At 43.0% G+C, this 16,709-nt stretch overlaps 1 protein-coding gene across 3 annotated transcripts in view; it reads left to right on the top strand.

Annotated features, from left to right (window-relative positions):
* Nucleotides 1-16,709, top strand: part of ABCA5 (ATP binding cassette subfamily A member 5) — a 145,257-nt gene that overhangs the window by 113,487 nt on the left and 15,061 nt on the right. For all 3 annotated transcript variants that reach the window (XM_075845150.1, XM_075845151.1, XM_075845152.1), the window contains 11 exons: nt 1,206-1,296; nt 1,407-1,546; nt 2,547-2,666; nt 5,645-5,843; nt 6,582-6,751; nt 7,526-7,653; nt 12,036-12,173; nt 12,619-12,732; nt 13,634-13,804; nt 15,721-15,834; nt 16,539-16,676. In XM_075845150.1, coding sequence (XP_075701265.1) covers nt 1,206-1,296; nt 1,407-1,546; nt 2,547-2,666; nt 5,645-5,843; nt 6,582-6,751; nt 7,526-7,653; nt 12,036-12,173; nt 12,619-12,732; nt 13,634-13,804; nt 15,721-15,834; nt 16,539-16,676 — 1,523 coding nt within the window. The remainder of the gene's footprint in view (nt 1-1,205; nt 1,297-1,406; nt 1,547-2,546; nt 2,667-5,644; nt 5,844-6,581; nt 6,752-7,525; nt 7,654-12,035; nt 12,174-12,618; nt 12,733-13,633; nt 13,805-15,720; nt 15,835-16,538; nt 16,677-16,709) is intronic.

Below are 16,709 nucleotides of genomic sequence, written 5' to 3'. Positions count from 1 at the left end.
CCTGGGAGCCAGACCCTGAGTGATCAGATATTGACTGCCTATCCTGAGTATAGGCCATCAATTTCTCAGGACTGGAAACGCCCTTTAATAAATCCACCATTTTTTACAGCTATTCTCCTATGTTATCAGTCAGTTGTAGCAGGTCCTTCACTGCATGGTAGTCTGTATAGAAATCCAACTGAACACCCACATACATAACCAAGCCACATCCTCATTACCCTGTGTTTTTGAATAGCGCTTGTAATATTTCTATACATATTTGCATATCTTAATAAATGAACGTTTCATACATTGTGACTTGACTCCGCACAGTGATTCGGGCTGCTATCCATATCGGCGCAATTACAATTATTGCCACCTTCCCTATAATTGTCTGGTTCATTATCCCCCATTATTTTATTCTACTCCCACGTAGACCTCCATTGTTAACCTGCCTCCACTAATTCATATCACTGTAATAGAAGCAAACATATAATTTCCGCTTCATGTAGGGCATGTGTAGGGGGGAGTGTGAACTAATGAATGAATATTTATGTATCCTACTATAAATACCAGAATCTCTACACATTGTTCTCCAGATGACTAAAAATCTGTCACAGGATACAGTAACATGGAATACATTTGCTTTCTATGATGCGCTAAGCTTATATATCCCAGGTCTTTCTATGAATGAGTCCCAGATGGTGGAACGGTCATTCAGAGTAACGCGAGTCATTTTCTTTTCCTGCATCGAAGACCTAGCGGTGTTAGGTGACAGTCACATGGACCTGCTTTTACAGGTTATGTTACAGCCGGAAAAGTAGGATACATGTAAATGTGTAGTGTAACAATGGATTTTCTATTTCTAGATTTCACAGGTTCCTGTAAATTGCATCAAACGAAGTGCAGGGAATGAAGCAACAAGTCACTAAGACCACCCATAGGGCTTCACCTTAGTTCTTGTACCCTCTATGAACTCAGAGCAGTCTCTTTAACAGCTCTTCTAGATGCTAGCCTTTTGAATGTTTCCATCCACAGACAGCAAGCAGAGATCTTGGAACCTATGAGGAAGTTTTATGAAAAAAAAGAAAAAAAAGTTGCATAATCGTTACATTAGAGAGAGGCAACACTCCTGTGCTCTGTTATTTTTGGTGTATTTATCAAGAAAGGACGAGATTACTTACCCGGAATCTAGAATATAACGCTCTCTCTTTTTTCCATTTTAGACCGAAAGGCTGTTATATCACAAGGAACACTGAAATGTGTTGGCTCCTCCCTCTTCCTCAAGAGCAAATGGGGTGTAGGCTACCGCTTAAGGTATTTTAGTTTTATGGGGTGATGTATTTTTAAGTCTTTGTTTTGAAACGGTGGCCCATACTTTGATTTGTCATTGTGTGATTTTTTTTTTTGTCTCCGTCTTTCCTCAGTATGGACATAAAACCATCTAGTAATGTAGAAGCAATTTCATCATTGATCTCACAACATATACCAATGGCGACTTTAATGCTGCAGACTGAGAGTTCCCTCATCTACTCCTTACCATTGAAAGATGTGGACATATTCCCAGGTATCCTAAGGAATGTATCAGGTTAAATATATCAAGCCATTTCCTGTAGTTTGATAGTTTTTTGGAATGGTTAAATTTAAACAACCCTATTTTATTGTGCAAGACCCCTCATGACTATCTGTTCACTGGGGGGTTTTGCTTCTGGGACCCTCCACGATCTGCTGTTATAACCGGGGAAATTGGTCGGAAAGCAGTCACTTCTGCAGTGAAAGTAAAGCGTTACATGGCACCCAATAAAATCAGCGCACTGGCATTGATGCATTACACAGACACCCATTAAAAACAAATAATGCATGGATGCTAATGGCCGTCTAGTTAAGGCCCTATTACACCAGCCGATTTTGGCGAGTGCCGATCAACGAGACAGCTCGTTGATCGGCACTCGTTTGCTCCTGACACAAGGAGCTATGTATGGGGACGAGCAGTTGTTACCCCGATCGCTCATCCCCATACCTTTATCATGTCGGTAGCGTGTGTTCCTGTTTTCACCTGGAGATGTGCTGCCGATAATGATATTTTCGTTTATTTGAACAATACAACCAGCAGATGATCGAGCATTTGTCCGTTCGTCTGCTGGTCGCTGCCCTGTTTACACAAGGAAATTATCGGCAACGAGCGTTCTATGAACTGTCTGTCCGATAATTGCCCAGTGTAAATCCCCCTTAAGACCCACATTTTAAGTTGGCCATACGCCTTAGATAGCTGTTGGCTGAACGCTCATTTGGCCGACAGCTATTCTTCCCGACCCCACTCCACATGCATGCTCGGATTAGTCGAAACTCCTCTAGCGGCATATCTCCCGTGGATACAAAGGATCAGGCATGTTGAAATCCATTATGCCCAATCCTTATTCTCTCCTGACATTTGCCGTCAGTAGGAACATACCCATACACAACAGATGGTCGGCTGGTCCTACTGCAATCGGTGGGTTTGGTCAACGTTCGTCTAACGTGTAGGGGCACCTTATTCAATGGCTTGTATATATCTTTGTGTCTTTCAGGGTTATTTTCTGCTCTGGACAATGATTGCAGCTTAGGGGTTATGACTTACGGAGTTTCCATAACCACGCTGGAAGACGTCTTCTTCAAACTGGAAACAGAGACTGATGTTGATCAGACCGGTAAATATCAGAATCTCACACGAGCACTTCAGCTGCTTCGTTCTAGCGATTGGTGGGGGTCTCAGTGCTCGGACCCCCACCAATCCAATCTTCTGACATGTCACTGTGACATGTCAGAAGTTTATCAAACGTTTAGCTACACTTTAAATGGGTTTTCCAGAGTTTAAAATATGACTCTGACAGTAGGACTGATGCTTTAAAAAAAATAAAAATAATAATAATGCTCACCAGATTACACAGAGCAATGACGATTATTGACCCATTTGGAGATTTTTCTGGCTTACGTATTAACTGGGGCAAATCTTGTCTGATGTACCTCTCCCCGCGCCAGAACTCGGAGGTGGCCCAGAAGGTTAGCGGGTTGCAAGTGGTACCTCAATTTAAATATTTGGGGATCCAGATAGCTAGATCAGACAATGACATGCTGAAGTTGAATGTTGACCCTTTGCTTACAATCTTCAAAGATGAATTCAAAATCTGGTCGGCTCTACCTATCTCGGTGGCGGGCCGAATTAACCTTGTTAAGATGGTGGTTCAACCTAAGTGCTTATATGTACTACAGCATATATTTGTTCCTATTCCCATGACGTTCTTTAAAGAAATGGACTCTATGTTCAGAAGGTTTATATGGGGGTCCTCTAGATCTAAGCTGCAATTAGCCAAACTACAACGGCCTAAAGACCTGGCAGGCATGGCTCTCACGGACCTATATGTATATTACCTAGCTGGCCAACTTAAATACTTGGGAGCCTGGGTGTCACATGAGGAACCGGTAGGATTGGAGAGCTGTCTGGCAAATTTTCTAGGATCTAGGAAACTGTGGTCAACACTGGAACCTTTAGTACCGCTTGGCAGCAATGCCTTACCAATCCACAGAGTGGCAAAAAATGTCTGGGTAGCCGCGAGGCAGCTCTCATGGGATGACCGGATAATGGCAGAGACCCCCTTGTGGCATAATGACATGATGGACCAGCTGAGTACAACACAGGATGCGAGATTTTGGTCTAATCTAGGCATTAACATTGTTGGGTATGTGTTTGATAATAATTTATTATTTTCTTTTACCCAGATGGAAGAGACATATCAGGTTCCGAGACAGGCATTTTACAAATTTTTGCAATTAAGGCATTCCTTACAGGCCCAGTTTAGAGGTAGGGACATAGAAATCTCCTCGTATCCCCTAATAGGCATTGTACGATCCCAGGGACCGGGTGGACTGATCTCCTCGATATACTCTTAGCTCATACATGCCAAAGCAAGCAGGGCACCCTTTCCGGCGCCGGACAAATGGCAGGAGCTAATTCCATCCCTGGATGAGGAGGCCAGAGCTAGCCTTTTGGAATCTCATAGATTCGTATCCCCTGCCATTAATAACAAACTTATACAACTATATATAATTCATCAAAGTTACCTCACACCAATTCGACTATATAAAATGGGGAGAAGGCCCTCTCCCCATTGTCATAGATGCTTTTATAGCCCTGCCGATTTTCAGCATATGATATGGGATTGTCCAGATATTCGCCACTTCTGGACAGAAGTTACTGCCCTGCTTGCTAGGGTGCTGTCGATCCCTGTGCTGGCAGAGCCGGGGGTCTGCTTATTCGGGCTGATGGAGGAAGATTTGATTTCGCCACACCTTCGCATATGTATTCGGGAGACCTTGTTTATGGCTCGCAAAACAATAGCTCTCAGGTGGATGAACGTTCGACCACCAACCAAAAATATGTGGATACAACTGGTAAATGCGACTATACCTTTTGAACGTATAATGTATCTTCATAGAAAACGACCTGAAAAATTTAATTGGATCTGGGATAGCTGGTGCAATTCGGATCTTACGTCCTACTCAGGACCGGAGCTAGCGGTGGCTATTAGAGGGATACACACATGAGCATTCATGACTTCTCATGATCTAGATGGAATGGTGGACAGTTGATTGGTTGTCATGGTAGAGGGTGGTACCCTATATCACTGCTACCTTACTGGCTTATTTTGGGAAAACGCACAATATACTGGTACGGAAATGTAGCTGGCAAGAATTTGATAAAAGAGACAGACATATTTTCTTTCTTTTTTTTATTGTTTATGTGGTTCTTTTATTTCATAGGAGTGTTATGACTTTTGTTAAACATTTCACAGTAATAATGAACAGTATTGTATATGCATAAAATATGGACATGTCCGCTGTGCGGGGGTCCTGCTGTTTACTGTGTCAATGTGTTTATATGTCTCCTTCAATAAACGGAGTTTAAAAAAAAATAATGCTCACCAGCACCAATGCTCGGTGGTTATCGTGGGTCTTTGGTTACTTGACCTGCAGTGATGACTTCATGTACTCACATAACCGCTGAACCATTTACTTGGCTGTTAATGCAAGCATCACCGCTAAGGCCAGTGATTGGCTGCAGCGGTCTTGTGAATACATGGCACGTTATTGCTGCAGCAAAGTAAAAAAAGACCAGAGGTGACCTCTAGAGTGATGGAGCAGTGGGGGATTTTTACAGGTGATTATTGGTTATTTTTTTTATTTGATCACATTACCTACTGTCAGTGTCATTTTTAAACTCCCAGAAAACCCCTTTAACTATGTATACTGGCATAAGGAGAGGACCCTATATGTGTCTGCCAGTCACCTCTGGTGTCTCTTATTTCATGGGAGCGAAGGATAAGAACTGTCTAGCTGCTCTGTAGCCAGATTTAGATTCCGACTCCTAGATGCACAGGTCAATTGGTCACCTCTTCTCCAGCATGTAGGTGACTGGGTGTCCCCATTTCTCATTCAGTGACCTGTATCATGTTAGCCGGCAGGTTCTCTCCACTGTGTATTCTATTAGACAACCTCAAACTATCCCACCCTGTGAAGCACTGGTCTATACATCCAATATCTGGACATATTTAACAATCTTCAATGTTTAGGACACTCTAGATGTCTGACTATGTATTTATGGCTCTTCACTATCGTTATGACTCCTCAGATCACAGCATTTTTACACAAAGAATAGAAGATGATGGGAAGTGGAAATCCACCGAGGAGATTGACCAAGGTTTACTGACCATGCCTGAATCCCACCCTTGTACTGCCAGCGGGAAGGCACTGTGGAGACAACAGGTTGCCACAGTAGCCAAGTTACACTTCCGGAATCTGCGCCGAGAAACTAAGTCTGTCCGATACGTGTGAGTAGTGGCATAGATTATTAAATCCTAAAATGAAAGGTGGCGGTGGAAAAGATCCTATCGTATTTAGGTTACAATTCCTGTGTGGATTAGAAATGCATTAGTGAGGAGTCTCCTCTTGGCATCCGCCAGGCTGGCATATGCAGGTATACCTTTTGTTTCTCTGGCACTGCACCAAAAAGGCATCTGTTTGCAACGCTCGCTCTCTCACTGGCAATACGGATCCCTACTCAGGCCAAAGACCCTACGAGGGAGGAATATATATAGATAGAGAGAAGAAAACAACAGTGTGTGGAATCCGCTTGAAACGTTTTTGTTTTTTTTAGCATTCATTTGCGAATACTTACAGGATATCCACTTGTTTCAAGGCATGTCATCTCACACGACCATATAGTGTATGCGCTTTCTTTGCATTAAAATGGAAAACCCCTTTAAATCTTTGCTTCTCTATACCTGCCGTTGCTCTTGCATCAGACTTGTAAACTTCTGGGTACAGTAAAGCTTTGCTTGTTCTCCCTGCTTCACAATTTCTTTAACTGTGTTACTTTGGAAACATTCTGGGAAAATGTCTAAAAAAAAACAAGTGCAAATAAAAATATTTCCATAGCGACCAAATTGCAGACATTTTTTTTTTAGTATTGGTGCTAATGCATCCCATTAGTTTACGTAAATCCTTCCCATATTTGCAGAATGTAGACGGACGCACAAAGTTTTACATGAGATTTGCTTTTCTTTCAGGTTGCTATTTCTCTTTCTGTTCTTAGCGGTACAAGCGTCGATAAATATTACATACTGGTACTACCACAAATCTTCCGTCTCTATCAGACTGTCCCCTGATCTGTACTTCCTGCGTCCAGGACAGAAGAGTCAGAAGTATCTCACAAGTCTCTTGGTACAAAGCTCTACAGGTAATGTACGTGGTCGTCATGCTTGGTAACGTCATGACGCAAACCATGTTGGTTGGAAATAAAAACGAATGTCAATTTATCGACTGTTCTTTAATTCACTTTAGAGTAGATGTACACATGGCCGGCATTAGGGGTGTGCGACCTGTGCGGTCACATAGGGCACATCCCTTGCCAATGCTCCAGAGGGCACCACAAGCCCTGATGAGCTTGCACCCCAATTTAACAATTGATGCCTGAACCTATTGAAAAGCAGCTGCATAGGAAGCCGCTACATTTCATAGTTTAATAATTGGGCAGAGTTATTTGTATACTGTAATATTGTATTATTTGGATAGTAGATGGCCTTTTTGTTTCAGTATTCTCTTGCGATTTATATGGCAGTATTATGTTTACTATTTGGGCACTATATAGTACATCAAAAGATGGTGCAAAGGGCACTAACCGAACGAACGCCGGCCATGGATATAAAACTTTATACAGTGAAGACCATCATTTTATCTAGACCGGTTTTTCTGTGGTATGATGTACAGTGGCCTCTTTTTTGAGAGCACCACCCCTGTAGAGGAGCATTTTTCAATATGCTATTTCGGATGGTCGTCTCAAAGAGGTTTCATTTGATATGTTTGTATTTGTGGATAATTCAGGCATGCAGGAAAGCTGGGTGACATCCTTTGGGAGCTGTAATGTTGACCATAAGGGTTGTCACCTATTCTATTTGTGTTAAAAGTTTTACTTCGGACGTGCATGTTTTATATCTGTATATTTATGTCATAGGTGATGATATAGATGACTTAATCGATGCACTGAGGAACCAGAGGATAAAAGTGGATCTAATGAATGGAAGTGACTATATATCTGTTGCTCCTCACAATGGGGCCATTGATGTCTCCAGTTCAGGAAAGGTATGAGGGTGTAAGTAGTGAGCAGAGCCGAGTTACAAATAAGATAATATAGGCTCAACAGCTAAATTTTTAGGTGGTGGGGGAGAAGAGGGTAAAACCACACTTAACGATTTACCTTATTTATATGTGTGTATATATGTATATATTAATATATATAATATCTTTTGTTAGAGCCACCAATCTTCATTTTGTCCTGCTAAAGCAATGGACCTCACAACAGCCCTCCTCCTATCTCGCTCATATCTATCTATTTATCCACACCATGTATTTTATCTGCGCAAAACCTTCCATTCTCGTTTATATCATTGGGGAAACCGCACCATGGGTATAAACCTTTGCCACTAGCCTGATGGCTTCAGAGGGTGATTATAAAAGATTCCAATATTTAAGTGGGCAATTCAAGATGCGACCAGCCCTCAGGATGTAGCACCCGCTGAATGGGCTAGGTCTTTTGCTCAGGCCTTAGGTGATATTTCTTGACTCTCTCCCATGCCATGGTTGAGTCTTTGGAATGCCTTCTTTCCAAGATAGTCACCGATCTTATGATCCTGTGATTACTCATTGACTTCAAGTGTATTTTTGTCATTTGTACTGTTGTTCGCTTTTATTGTAAAACACAATAAATATTTTGTAAAACAAGATAGTGGCTGAGCTTAATGCTGCCCCTGTTCTATCCCAGGGATACTACACCGTCTATCTTTCGCGGTAGACCCCATAATAAGTGCAGAAGCACCAGGGACAGGTTACAATACTTTTCAGGCTCCCTCAGGGGGTCCCCTGTTAGAGCCCTCAATGAAGAAACTGCTTTCTACCAGGATCGGTCACCCTCCTCCAATGAAACCTCCTATTTGGGTTCAGAACCTGAGCATGACTCCCAATTGGCATCTGCCATACAGTTGTTGATACGCGCTGTACGGGACTCCTTTCATGTGAAGGATGATCCAATCACCTTTTCGCAAGACGAGGCACCCTTACAGCGCCCACAGTGCTAAAGACTGTGCTTTCCAAATTTATAGCGAGTTTGAGGTGATTTTAAACAAACAACGGAAGCATCTTGACAGGCGTCTGACTGTTTCCAAGCGCTTTAACACTCTGCTTCCTTTTCAGGAGGAATTGGTTTATAAATGGTTGATTTCTCGCTCTGCGGGTCCACCTATTTCACAGCTGTCTAAGAGCACCCCATCCCATCTTTACAGGAGACATGGCTCACTCATGTGGATGACTCCTGGGTTTGAGACGTGTCGACAGGTTTCAATATACAGTTCTCCGCCCTTCCCACTGTGAAGTTCTTATTGTGGATTTCACCATGTGCTTCAGATCGCGCCTCTGCTTTTTCACAGGCTGTTTGCTCCCTTCTTCAACAGAGGGTCATCGTCCCAGTTCCACATGTGGAACAGTTTCAGGGATTTTTATCAAATCTCTTTACGGTTCCCAAGAAGGGTGGGTCACTCCATCCAATCCTGAATCTGAAGAAATTAAACTGCTTTGTTCCCGTTTGGAGGTGTCGCATGGAATCCCTCCGGTCTGTGGTAGCATCGATGCATATTTTTACTTTCCCAACACAAGGTCTCACCAGTGCTTCCTTCGTTTGGCGATAGGTTCTCATAATTTCCAATTTGTCACCCTTCTCTTCGGGCTCGCCGTGGCTCCACGGGCCTTCAACAAGGAACTCTCATGGCGCTTCTCCACACCAGGGTAGTCTCTATCATCCCTTATTGGAGGACCTCTTGGTGAAGGCCCCCTCCAGACAGGACAATATTCAGTCTCCACATCACCCTAGACATTTTGACTCTCTTCAGTTGGATCAACGACGAGGAGAAATCCACCTTGATCCCATCTCCGAACATAGCGTTTTTGAGAATGTGCTTTAATGCCAGATCAGCAAAAGTCCATCACCTGGAGGACAAGATCAGGACCATCCGTGCAGTAGTGGCTCCTCCACAGGAACACTTCCTCTTTCATCTGTTTTTGCATGTGTGTACAGGGCAGGATGGTCTCAACCTTCGAGGCAGTTCGATTTCCACTCCATTCCCCTTCAGTGAGTGAGTCTGTCGCGTTGGGACAAGTCTCCGACTTCTTTGACAAATTGATCCTCTTGACTTCGCCAGTAGTTGCGCTGGTGGGAGACTTCATCGCGCTTGCTCGGTCCTTTTTTCCCCTTCAGTGGCTGGTCATCTCGACGGATGCCAGTCTGTCCTGGTGGAGTGCTTTCTTTGGCCTCCCAACAGCCCATGGCTCATGGTCGATAGAGGCAAACCTTCGGATCAATGTGCTAGAGCTAAAGGCAATCTTCCTCGCTCTTTCCCATTCGACGCTACTTCTCCAGGGTCATCCATTCAGGATCTGGACTGACAACTCTACGGCGGATGCCAACCTTAACTACCAGGGTGGCAACAGGAGTTGATCAGCTCTGTGGGAGTCCTCTCGGATTCTTCATGTTCCAGCATTGTCAGTGGTCCCATACCAGGAGTGGACAACTGTGCCACAGACTTCCTAAGTCTAGAGAAGATGGATCCAGGAGAATGGTCGCTTCATCTAGACTTCTTCCATCCCCTTTGCGAGATGTGGGGCACACCGGATATGGATCTCTTTGCATCCCGTCTCAACCACAATGTTCCAACCTATGTGGCCAGAGGAAGGGATCCCAGGGCCATCACGGTCGAAGCCCTGGTGACTATGTGGGGCCAGTTTTCCCTTCTGTATCTATTACCTCCCCTTCCGCTCTTGACCAGGGTGCTGAAAAGGGGATGCGTTCACATAATCCTGTTGGCGCTGGATTAGCCTCGTCAGGCTTGGTACCCAGATATAATATACCTACTCGCGGACGCACCTTGGCGTCGTCTTAATCAACCCAACCTTTTTTCCCAAGGTCTGCAATTCCACCCCACATTACCTTTACGTAAGTTCAATGGCGCGGCTGTTGAAGTTGAGGTCCTGAGTCAGAGTCGGTCATTCAGACAATGCTAAAGGCCAGGAAGCCTCAAACAGCCAAAGTGCACCACTGCACTTGGAAGGCCTATTTTTGTCTGGTGTAAACAGCGGCCTTTTCATCCTGTAGTCTTTTCTACACTTAGACTTCGGTCTTTCCTGCAATCAGGTCTTCACCTGGGACTTGGAATGTCTTCCCTTAAAGCTCAAGTTTCTGTTTTGTCCATCTTTTTCCAGCAGGCCTTGGCCGTTTGGGCTAAAGTGAAGACTTTACTGGAAGATTTGGCCCATGATGTCTCTCCATTTAGACAACCCACAGAGCCTTCGAGATCTCAACTTATAGACTTTGCTCCTTTTTAAACCATTGCGGGATGTCTTGTTGTGTTTACTCTCCTGGGAGATAGCCTTCCTGATAGCAGTCCCCTCCATTAGCAGGGTTTTGGAACTAGCTTCCCTGTCATGCCGGGCCCCCTTTTTGGTCATTCACAAGGATAAGGTGGTTTTCCGAAACATCTATTCCTACCTACAGGTCATCTCGGCCTTCCACGTCAACGAGGAGATCGTCGTCCTTTCTTTCTGCCCTCTCCCTTCTCATCCAAGTAAACGGGCTTTACATTGCCTTAATGTGGTGAGAGCAGTCCGCATCTATTTGACTGCAACTGAGTCGTTTTGATGCTCTGATTCTTTTTTTGTATTTGTCCCGAGTGGCCGTGCAAGGGCTTGGGGGCACCCATGGCCCACATTGCACGTTGGATATGGTCTGTAATCTCGGAAGCCTATCGGTCCAAGGGGTAAAGTCCACCTCCTTTGGGTTACTGCCCATTCTACCAGAGCTGTTGGTTCCTCCTTGGCGGTTTAGGAATCCAGCTTCAGTTGCTCAAGGATGAAAGGCTGCTACCTGGTCTTCGGTGCACACCTTTACTAAGTTTTACCAGATCCATTTCTTGGTCTCCTTTGATGCCAGCCTTGGTTGCAAGGTGCTACAGACAGCTGTGCATTAGGCTTTGCTGTTCTTTTTACTTTAATTTTTCTTCCCACCCTCTGGAGCTGCTTTAGGTTGTCCCATGGTGCTGTGTCCCCCAATGTTATAAATGAGAAAATTAGATTTTTGTACTAGTCGTTGCATTCATTTGGGGACACAGGTCCTTCCCCTTTTTTGGTTTGTTCCAGGCCCGGAACCTGTTGTACTAGCTATTTTTGTTGTCTTTTTCCGGGGACCGTGGACATGTTCTTGTTTTGTCTTTTCCTTCTGCCTTCAATACTAACTCATTTAGCCAGTTTCTATGGGAGAGGACGCAGCCGATACTTCCTACCTAGTGTCAGCCTCCTAGTAGCTAGGGTCTAAACCCATGGTGCTGTATCCCCCAACAAATGTAACAACAAAAATATTTTACGGTGAGTACAAAAATCCAATTTTCATGCTCCTGACTGGTTTCTTCTTGTCATTCTTCTAGTATTTCACATACGAAGCTGTGTTTAATAGCAGCATGGTCCACTCTCTGCCCGTCCTTATTAACATCATCAGTAACACTCTGCTAAGACAGCTGCATGTGAATGAGAGCATCCAGGTGTGGAGCAGCCCATTCCCTCAGGTAAGCAGTCGTAGTACCACAGCTGAAGTTGTGTCAGGTCATCCATATGGCTTCATTTGTGGGACCTGCTGCAAAGATGTCCATTCTCTGTCACTTCTGATTGCAAAAATTATAGTTGCTGAGAAAGAGAGGCAGCAGGTAGAGCCCCAAAACCATGATGTCCCCAGATAAGTAACATTTTTATGTGATTGAGGTCTTGGGACATCTACTTTAACCCTTGCACTGCCAGTGATGTACGTCATAAGTGACAGCATTGCATCCTGAAAAGTTTTTATTTAGATTATCTGCCTGGATTTATATGCCCAAATATTATACGCAGTGGGCATATATTGTCTGCAATAGGCAGGTATACCCATGCAGGAATAACCAGGTCCCTGCACTTAAAATACACTGCTGTATGTCAAAGAATGTGTATAATAATGATATACTATTTTTATATCAATAGGAATATTTGGAGTTAACATTCAGAACTACTCTGTATTTTCTGGTTATTTACCTGGGAATTATAGCTGCGGGCATGCTGCCTTATTTTGCAATGGAAAACACATACAACCATAAGGTAAGAATTATTATTACTGTTTACTTACCAGGATTTGTCATTTTCATATCACTGAATGTAAGTGTTAAAATATACATCTCAAGGGGATCAGTTGTCTCTCTGAGGAGACTAGGTGCATACACATGGATGGTCACAACATAAAGTTTATACAGGATAGTACATCAGGATTTATTGTGATCAGGATGACAGGTATACTTGTCCAACATATGCAGAGGTCATCATATTTCCTGTATATACTGAAATTTAGAAACCTCTCATTTAGAGAAACACTTTGGTTCTGGTTTACGGTAGTAAGCGTGATTGTTTACAGTCACTGACAACAAGCAGACATTTTGAAAAAACTGAGGAGTTGAAACGCAGAGTTTGCAGAAAATCTCCTTAAGTGATATTCACATTACTGAGTATACAGGTCCATCTATTCATCTACAAACTTGCAATTTGTAAATGAAGGAATAATGTGATCAGTCTTAAAGGCTATGTAAACCTTTGAAAGCGACTTTTTTTTTTTTTTGTTAATGAAAAGGTCAATCAATGTGTTTTGTGCAATTTCTACATTTAGTTTTTAGTTAAAAATAATTTTTACTTTTTGAGATGCAGCTGCTCTGTATTCTGTATACAGAGCATCTCTATCTTACGCTGAATGAACTTCGATGTGATGGGTAACAGGTGGACACTGAACCCGTCAGTCCCACGGATGTGACGGATTCGGGTCTTAGAGCTACGTACAGCTGCTCTGTATACTGAATACAGAGCAGCTGTATCTCAAAAAGTAAAAATTATTTTTAATAAAAAGTTGCACAAAACACTGAACTTTTTACTAGTAAAACAAAGAAAAACAAAAACTCTTTCGACTGTTTACATAGCTTTAATGTGTACTTCATATTTTTATTTCCTTCACAAGGTGAAAGCCTACACTCAGTTGAAGATGTCCGGCCTTTACCAGTCTGCCTACTGGGTCGGTCAAGCTGCAGTCGATTTGCCTTTGTATTTTATTATTCTCGTCATAATGCTGGGGACCTTATTCATATTCAATAAGGGAATCCATTTGTATGTTGGGACATTTATTACCTTGGTAAGCTGACTTATATTATAGATCTATATGTTCTAATATCACTTCTGTATATTGGGTATGGTAGCATTTTGTATAACAATATGTAACTAACAATATGTAAATAATCTCAAAAGTGTGTTTATAAATACTCAAAATCCTGTTTTTGCCTGGAATTAGCCCACTAAAAGTGGACCTAATGTTTCACAATAAGCTGTCATATGTGTCACAAGAGGATTAACACTATCTCTGGCCTGTATTCTGCGTTATTTAGCAGCTTTCCCTTCTGCAGGTTCTCTCTAATTCTCAGTTGTCTCTGATCTAGTGGGCAAAGCCTAACTTCTATCCTGTCTTCTATACACTGCATACATAGATAGTGGTAGGAGAGCAGGATTCTCTTCTATCACAAGCTGCAGCAGCATAAAGGAGACTATACAGCAGTATTGAGCAGTGTAGCTGTGAACCCAGCAATGGGGTGAGATATAACACTTACCAGGAAGCTGCAGCACGTCTGTGTTTCTTTCTCACTCTGCTCCTGCTCCCCCCTCCCGTCTCCATAGACTTGTATTAACAGGTACTGAAGAGAGACACATCCACTTTCTGCATTCCATTAATTCTGCTCTGTAACTTGACAGATTTTGCTTAAAGAGAAGCTTTCACCGGCCCATACATGTGCAGCGTGTAATGGGCAGGGGTGTACAAACCCGGTCTCACTATAAAAAAAAATTCCTATCTTTCTACGTTATTTAGATATTGGTGGCGTTATATTTGGCGCCTGATGTTTAAATACCCCCCTGAACTGTCAATGGGGCGTGTAATTGGCAAGGGGGCGTGTAACATCGCTGTGACACTCTCCAATCAGCTACGGACAGTGTCGCAGGAGGGAGGAGATCGTGTGCGCACATGCGCACAGCTCCGCCACGGAAGAGGAGAAGGTGAATTCTTCTTCTGTTCCATGGCGGTGGGAGTATCTTTGGCATCGGAGCTGGGCGCACGAGCACGCTCTCACTCACTCTTCAACTCTCGACAGACAAGGACAAGACTGTGATCTCTCACGAGTGATCAGTCTTGTTCAAAATAGAGATTTTGCTGATACCCTCACTTATTTATATATACAAAGTGAGTTTTTGGGGAACTACAACGGTGTATACCACCAATTAATGTTATTTATTATATTTTAGGAATAGGGAAAAGAGGAAAAGAGTTGTAGTTCCTATTAGAAATGGAAAAAAATATTTAAATTTTATTAGTATATTTGGGTTAAAATAATTCTAAAATAATCAGTCTTGTTCAGCTTGTCTGCCGAGAGCTGAAGAGTGAGAGCGCACACGCTGTCCTCTCTCCAGCTCTTGCTGTGACACTGTCCGTAGCTGATTGGACAGTGTCACAGCGATTTTACACGCAGCCTTACCAATTACACTCTCCATTGACCGTTCAGGGGGTTATTTAAATATCGGGTGCCAAATATAACGCCACCGATATCTAAATAACGGAGGAAGAGAGGGAAAAATGTAAAGTGCCCCAAGGTTTGTACAGCCCTCCCCATTACATGCTGCACATGTATGGGAACAGTAGGGGCAGGTGAAAGGTTCTCTTTAGAAGCAGATTACAGGAAGGGAGACACCTAGTGGCAGTAACGTCACACAGAATTTACATTAATAAAAGAACAAAATTTTAACAGTAAGTAAATTACAAGTTGTTTGATATCCGGTATACTATTAGATTAACATTAGTTGTTTGAAAAGTTAGTGGCTGTTTAAGTTTCACCTGCCTCGTGAGCTTCACTACAATCCGCATGAAAAGACTGCGACCGCAAAGAGGGTGTTTCATGCAGATCCCAGGGTTGCTCATGACCGTTATATTCTCAGTAATGATGCACCGGAGGTAGCTGGATGGGATATCATTGTATATACATATTGCTGTGTCTTTTATGTTTTCAGACATTCTGCTTAATTGGCTTCGTTCCTGCGTCTGTTCTCCTGACTTACGTTGTTTCCTTTACCTACAAACAAATCAGCGACACTCGGCAGTGGTGGTCAATATTGTTTTCAATGGTACGTACTGTGCTGGTAATTTAATTGTTAACCATTCATGCAGATGTAGCTGAGCGGAAATAGTAATTGGCATTGTTTGTGCATCAAGATAGTGCAGTATCTTCGCTTGAATTTCTATTGAAACCAGTGACAACACACTGTGATATGATGAGCTGTGCCAAACTACACACTCAGCTCTGCTACGGTTACATCCTGATTTACACTGACTTTGGATGGATGGACAAATGCAGCTGGATCCCTAATCTGGGGGACTCGTAGACCACCGATGCTACCAGCCAGCAGCACTTTATGCATGTGGCATGGAGACACAATAGCTTATTGTGCTAACGGCGCTGATGCATAGTGATGGGATTCATGGCACGCTACAGAGAGTGATCCCACTATACAAATCGTTGTGTTGTATATAGATCCTAGACATTCTTACACTTGAGACATCCCCTTTAATCAAAACGTATGTAATTCTAGTTATTTGCAAGCCATGTTAGAAAATCATAATCTCTTAACTCCAGAGCCATAGGTCCCGATGTGCTGGGGCAGTCACGGATCTACTTTGGGCTAGGACTATATGGTGCCGTGGTCACACACATGACTTCAGTTATTCCCTATAGCGGAAAAAAGCTGCGAGTGACCTGATGACTACTGCAGAAGTTCTGACCTGGTTGACTATTCTACTCAATAATCAGGTTACCTCTTTTTTGTCTTAGACCGGCTTAATCACCATCACCGTTATCGAGCTCGCTTCTGCTATTGGCAACGATTTGATCTCTACAGTTTGTCATGATCTTTTTTCCATATTTATTCCCATTTACCCACTGATTGGGGTCCTGATCTGTTTTTCTCGGGTAAGCGCTATTCATTATTGTGTTAGATCTTTG

This window comes from Rhinoderma darwinii, chromosome 13 (assembly GCF_050947455.1).
Source record: "Rhinoderma darwinii isolate aRhiDar2 chromosome 13, aRhiDar2.hap1, whole genome shotgun sequence".
Lineage (NCBI taxonomy): Eukaryota > Metazoa > Chordata > Amphibia > Anura > Rhinodermatidae > Rhinoderma > Rhinoderma darwinii.
This window is presented reverse-complemented; position numbering and strand designations above follow the sequence as displayed.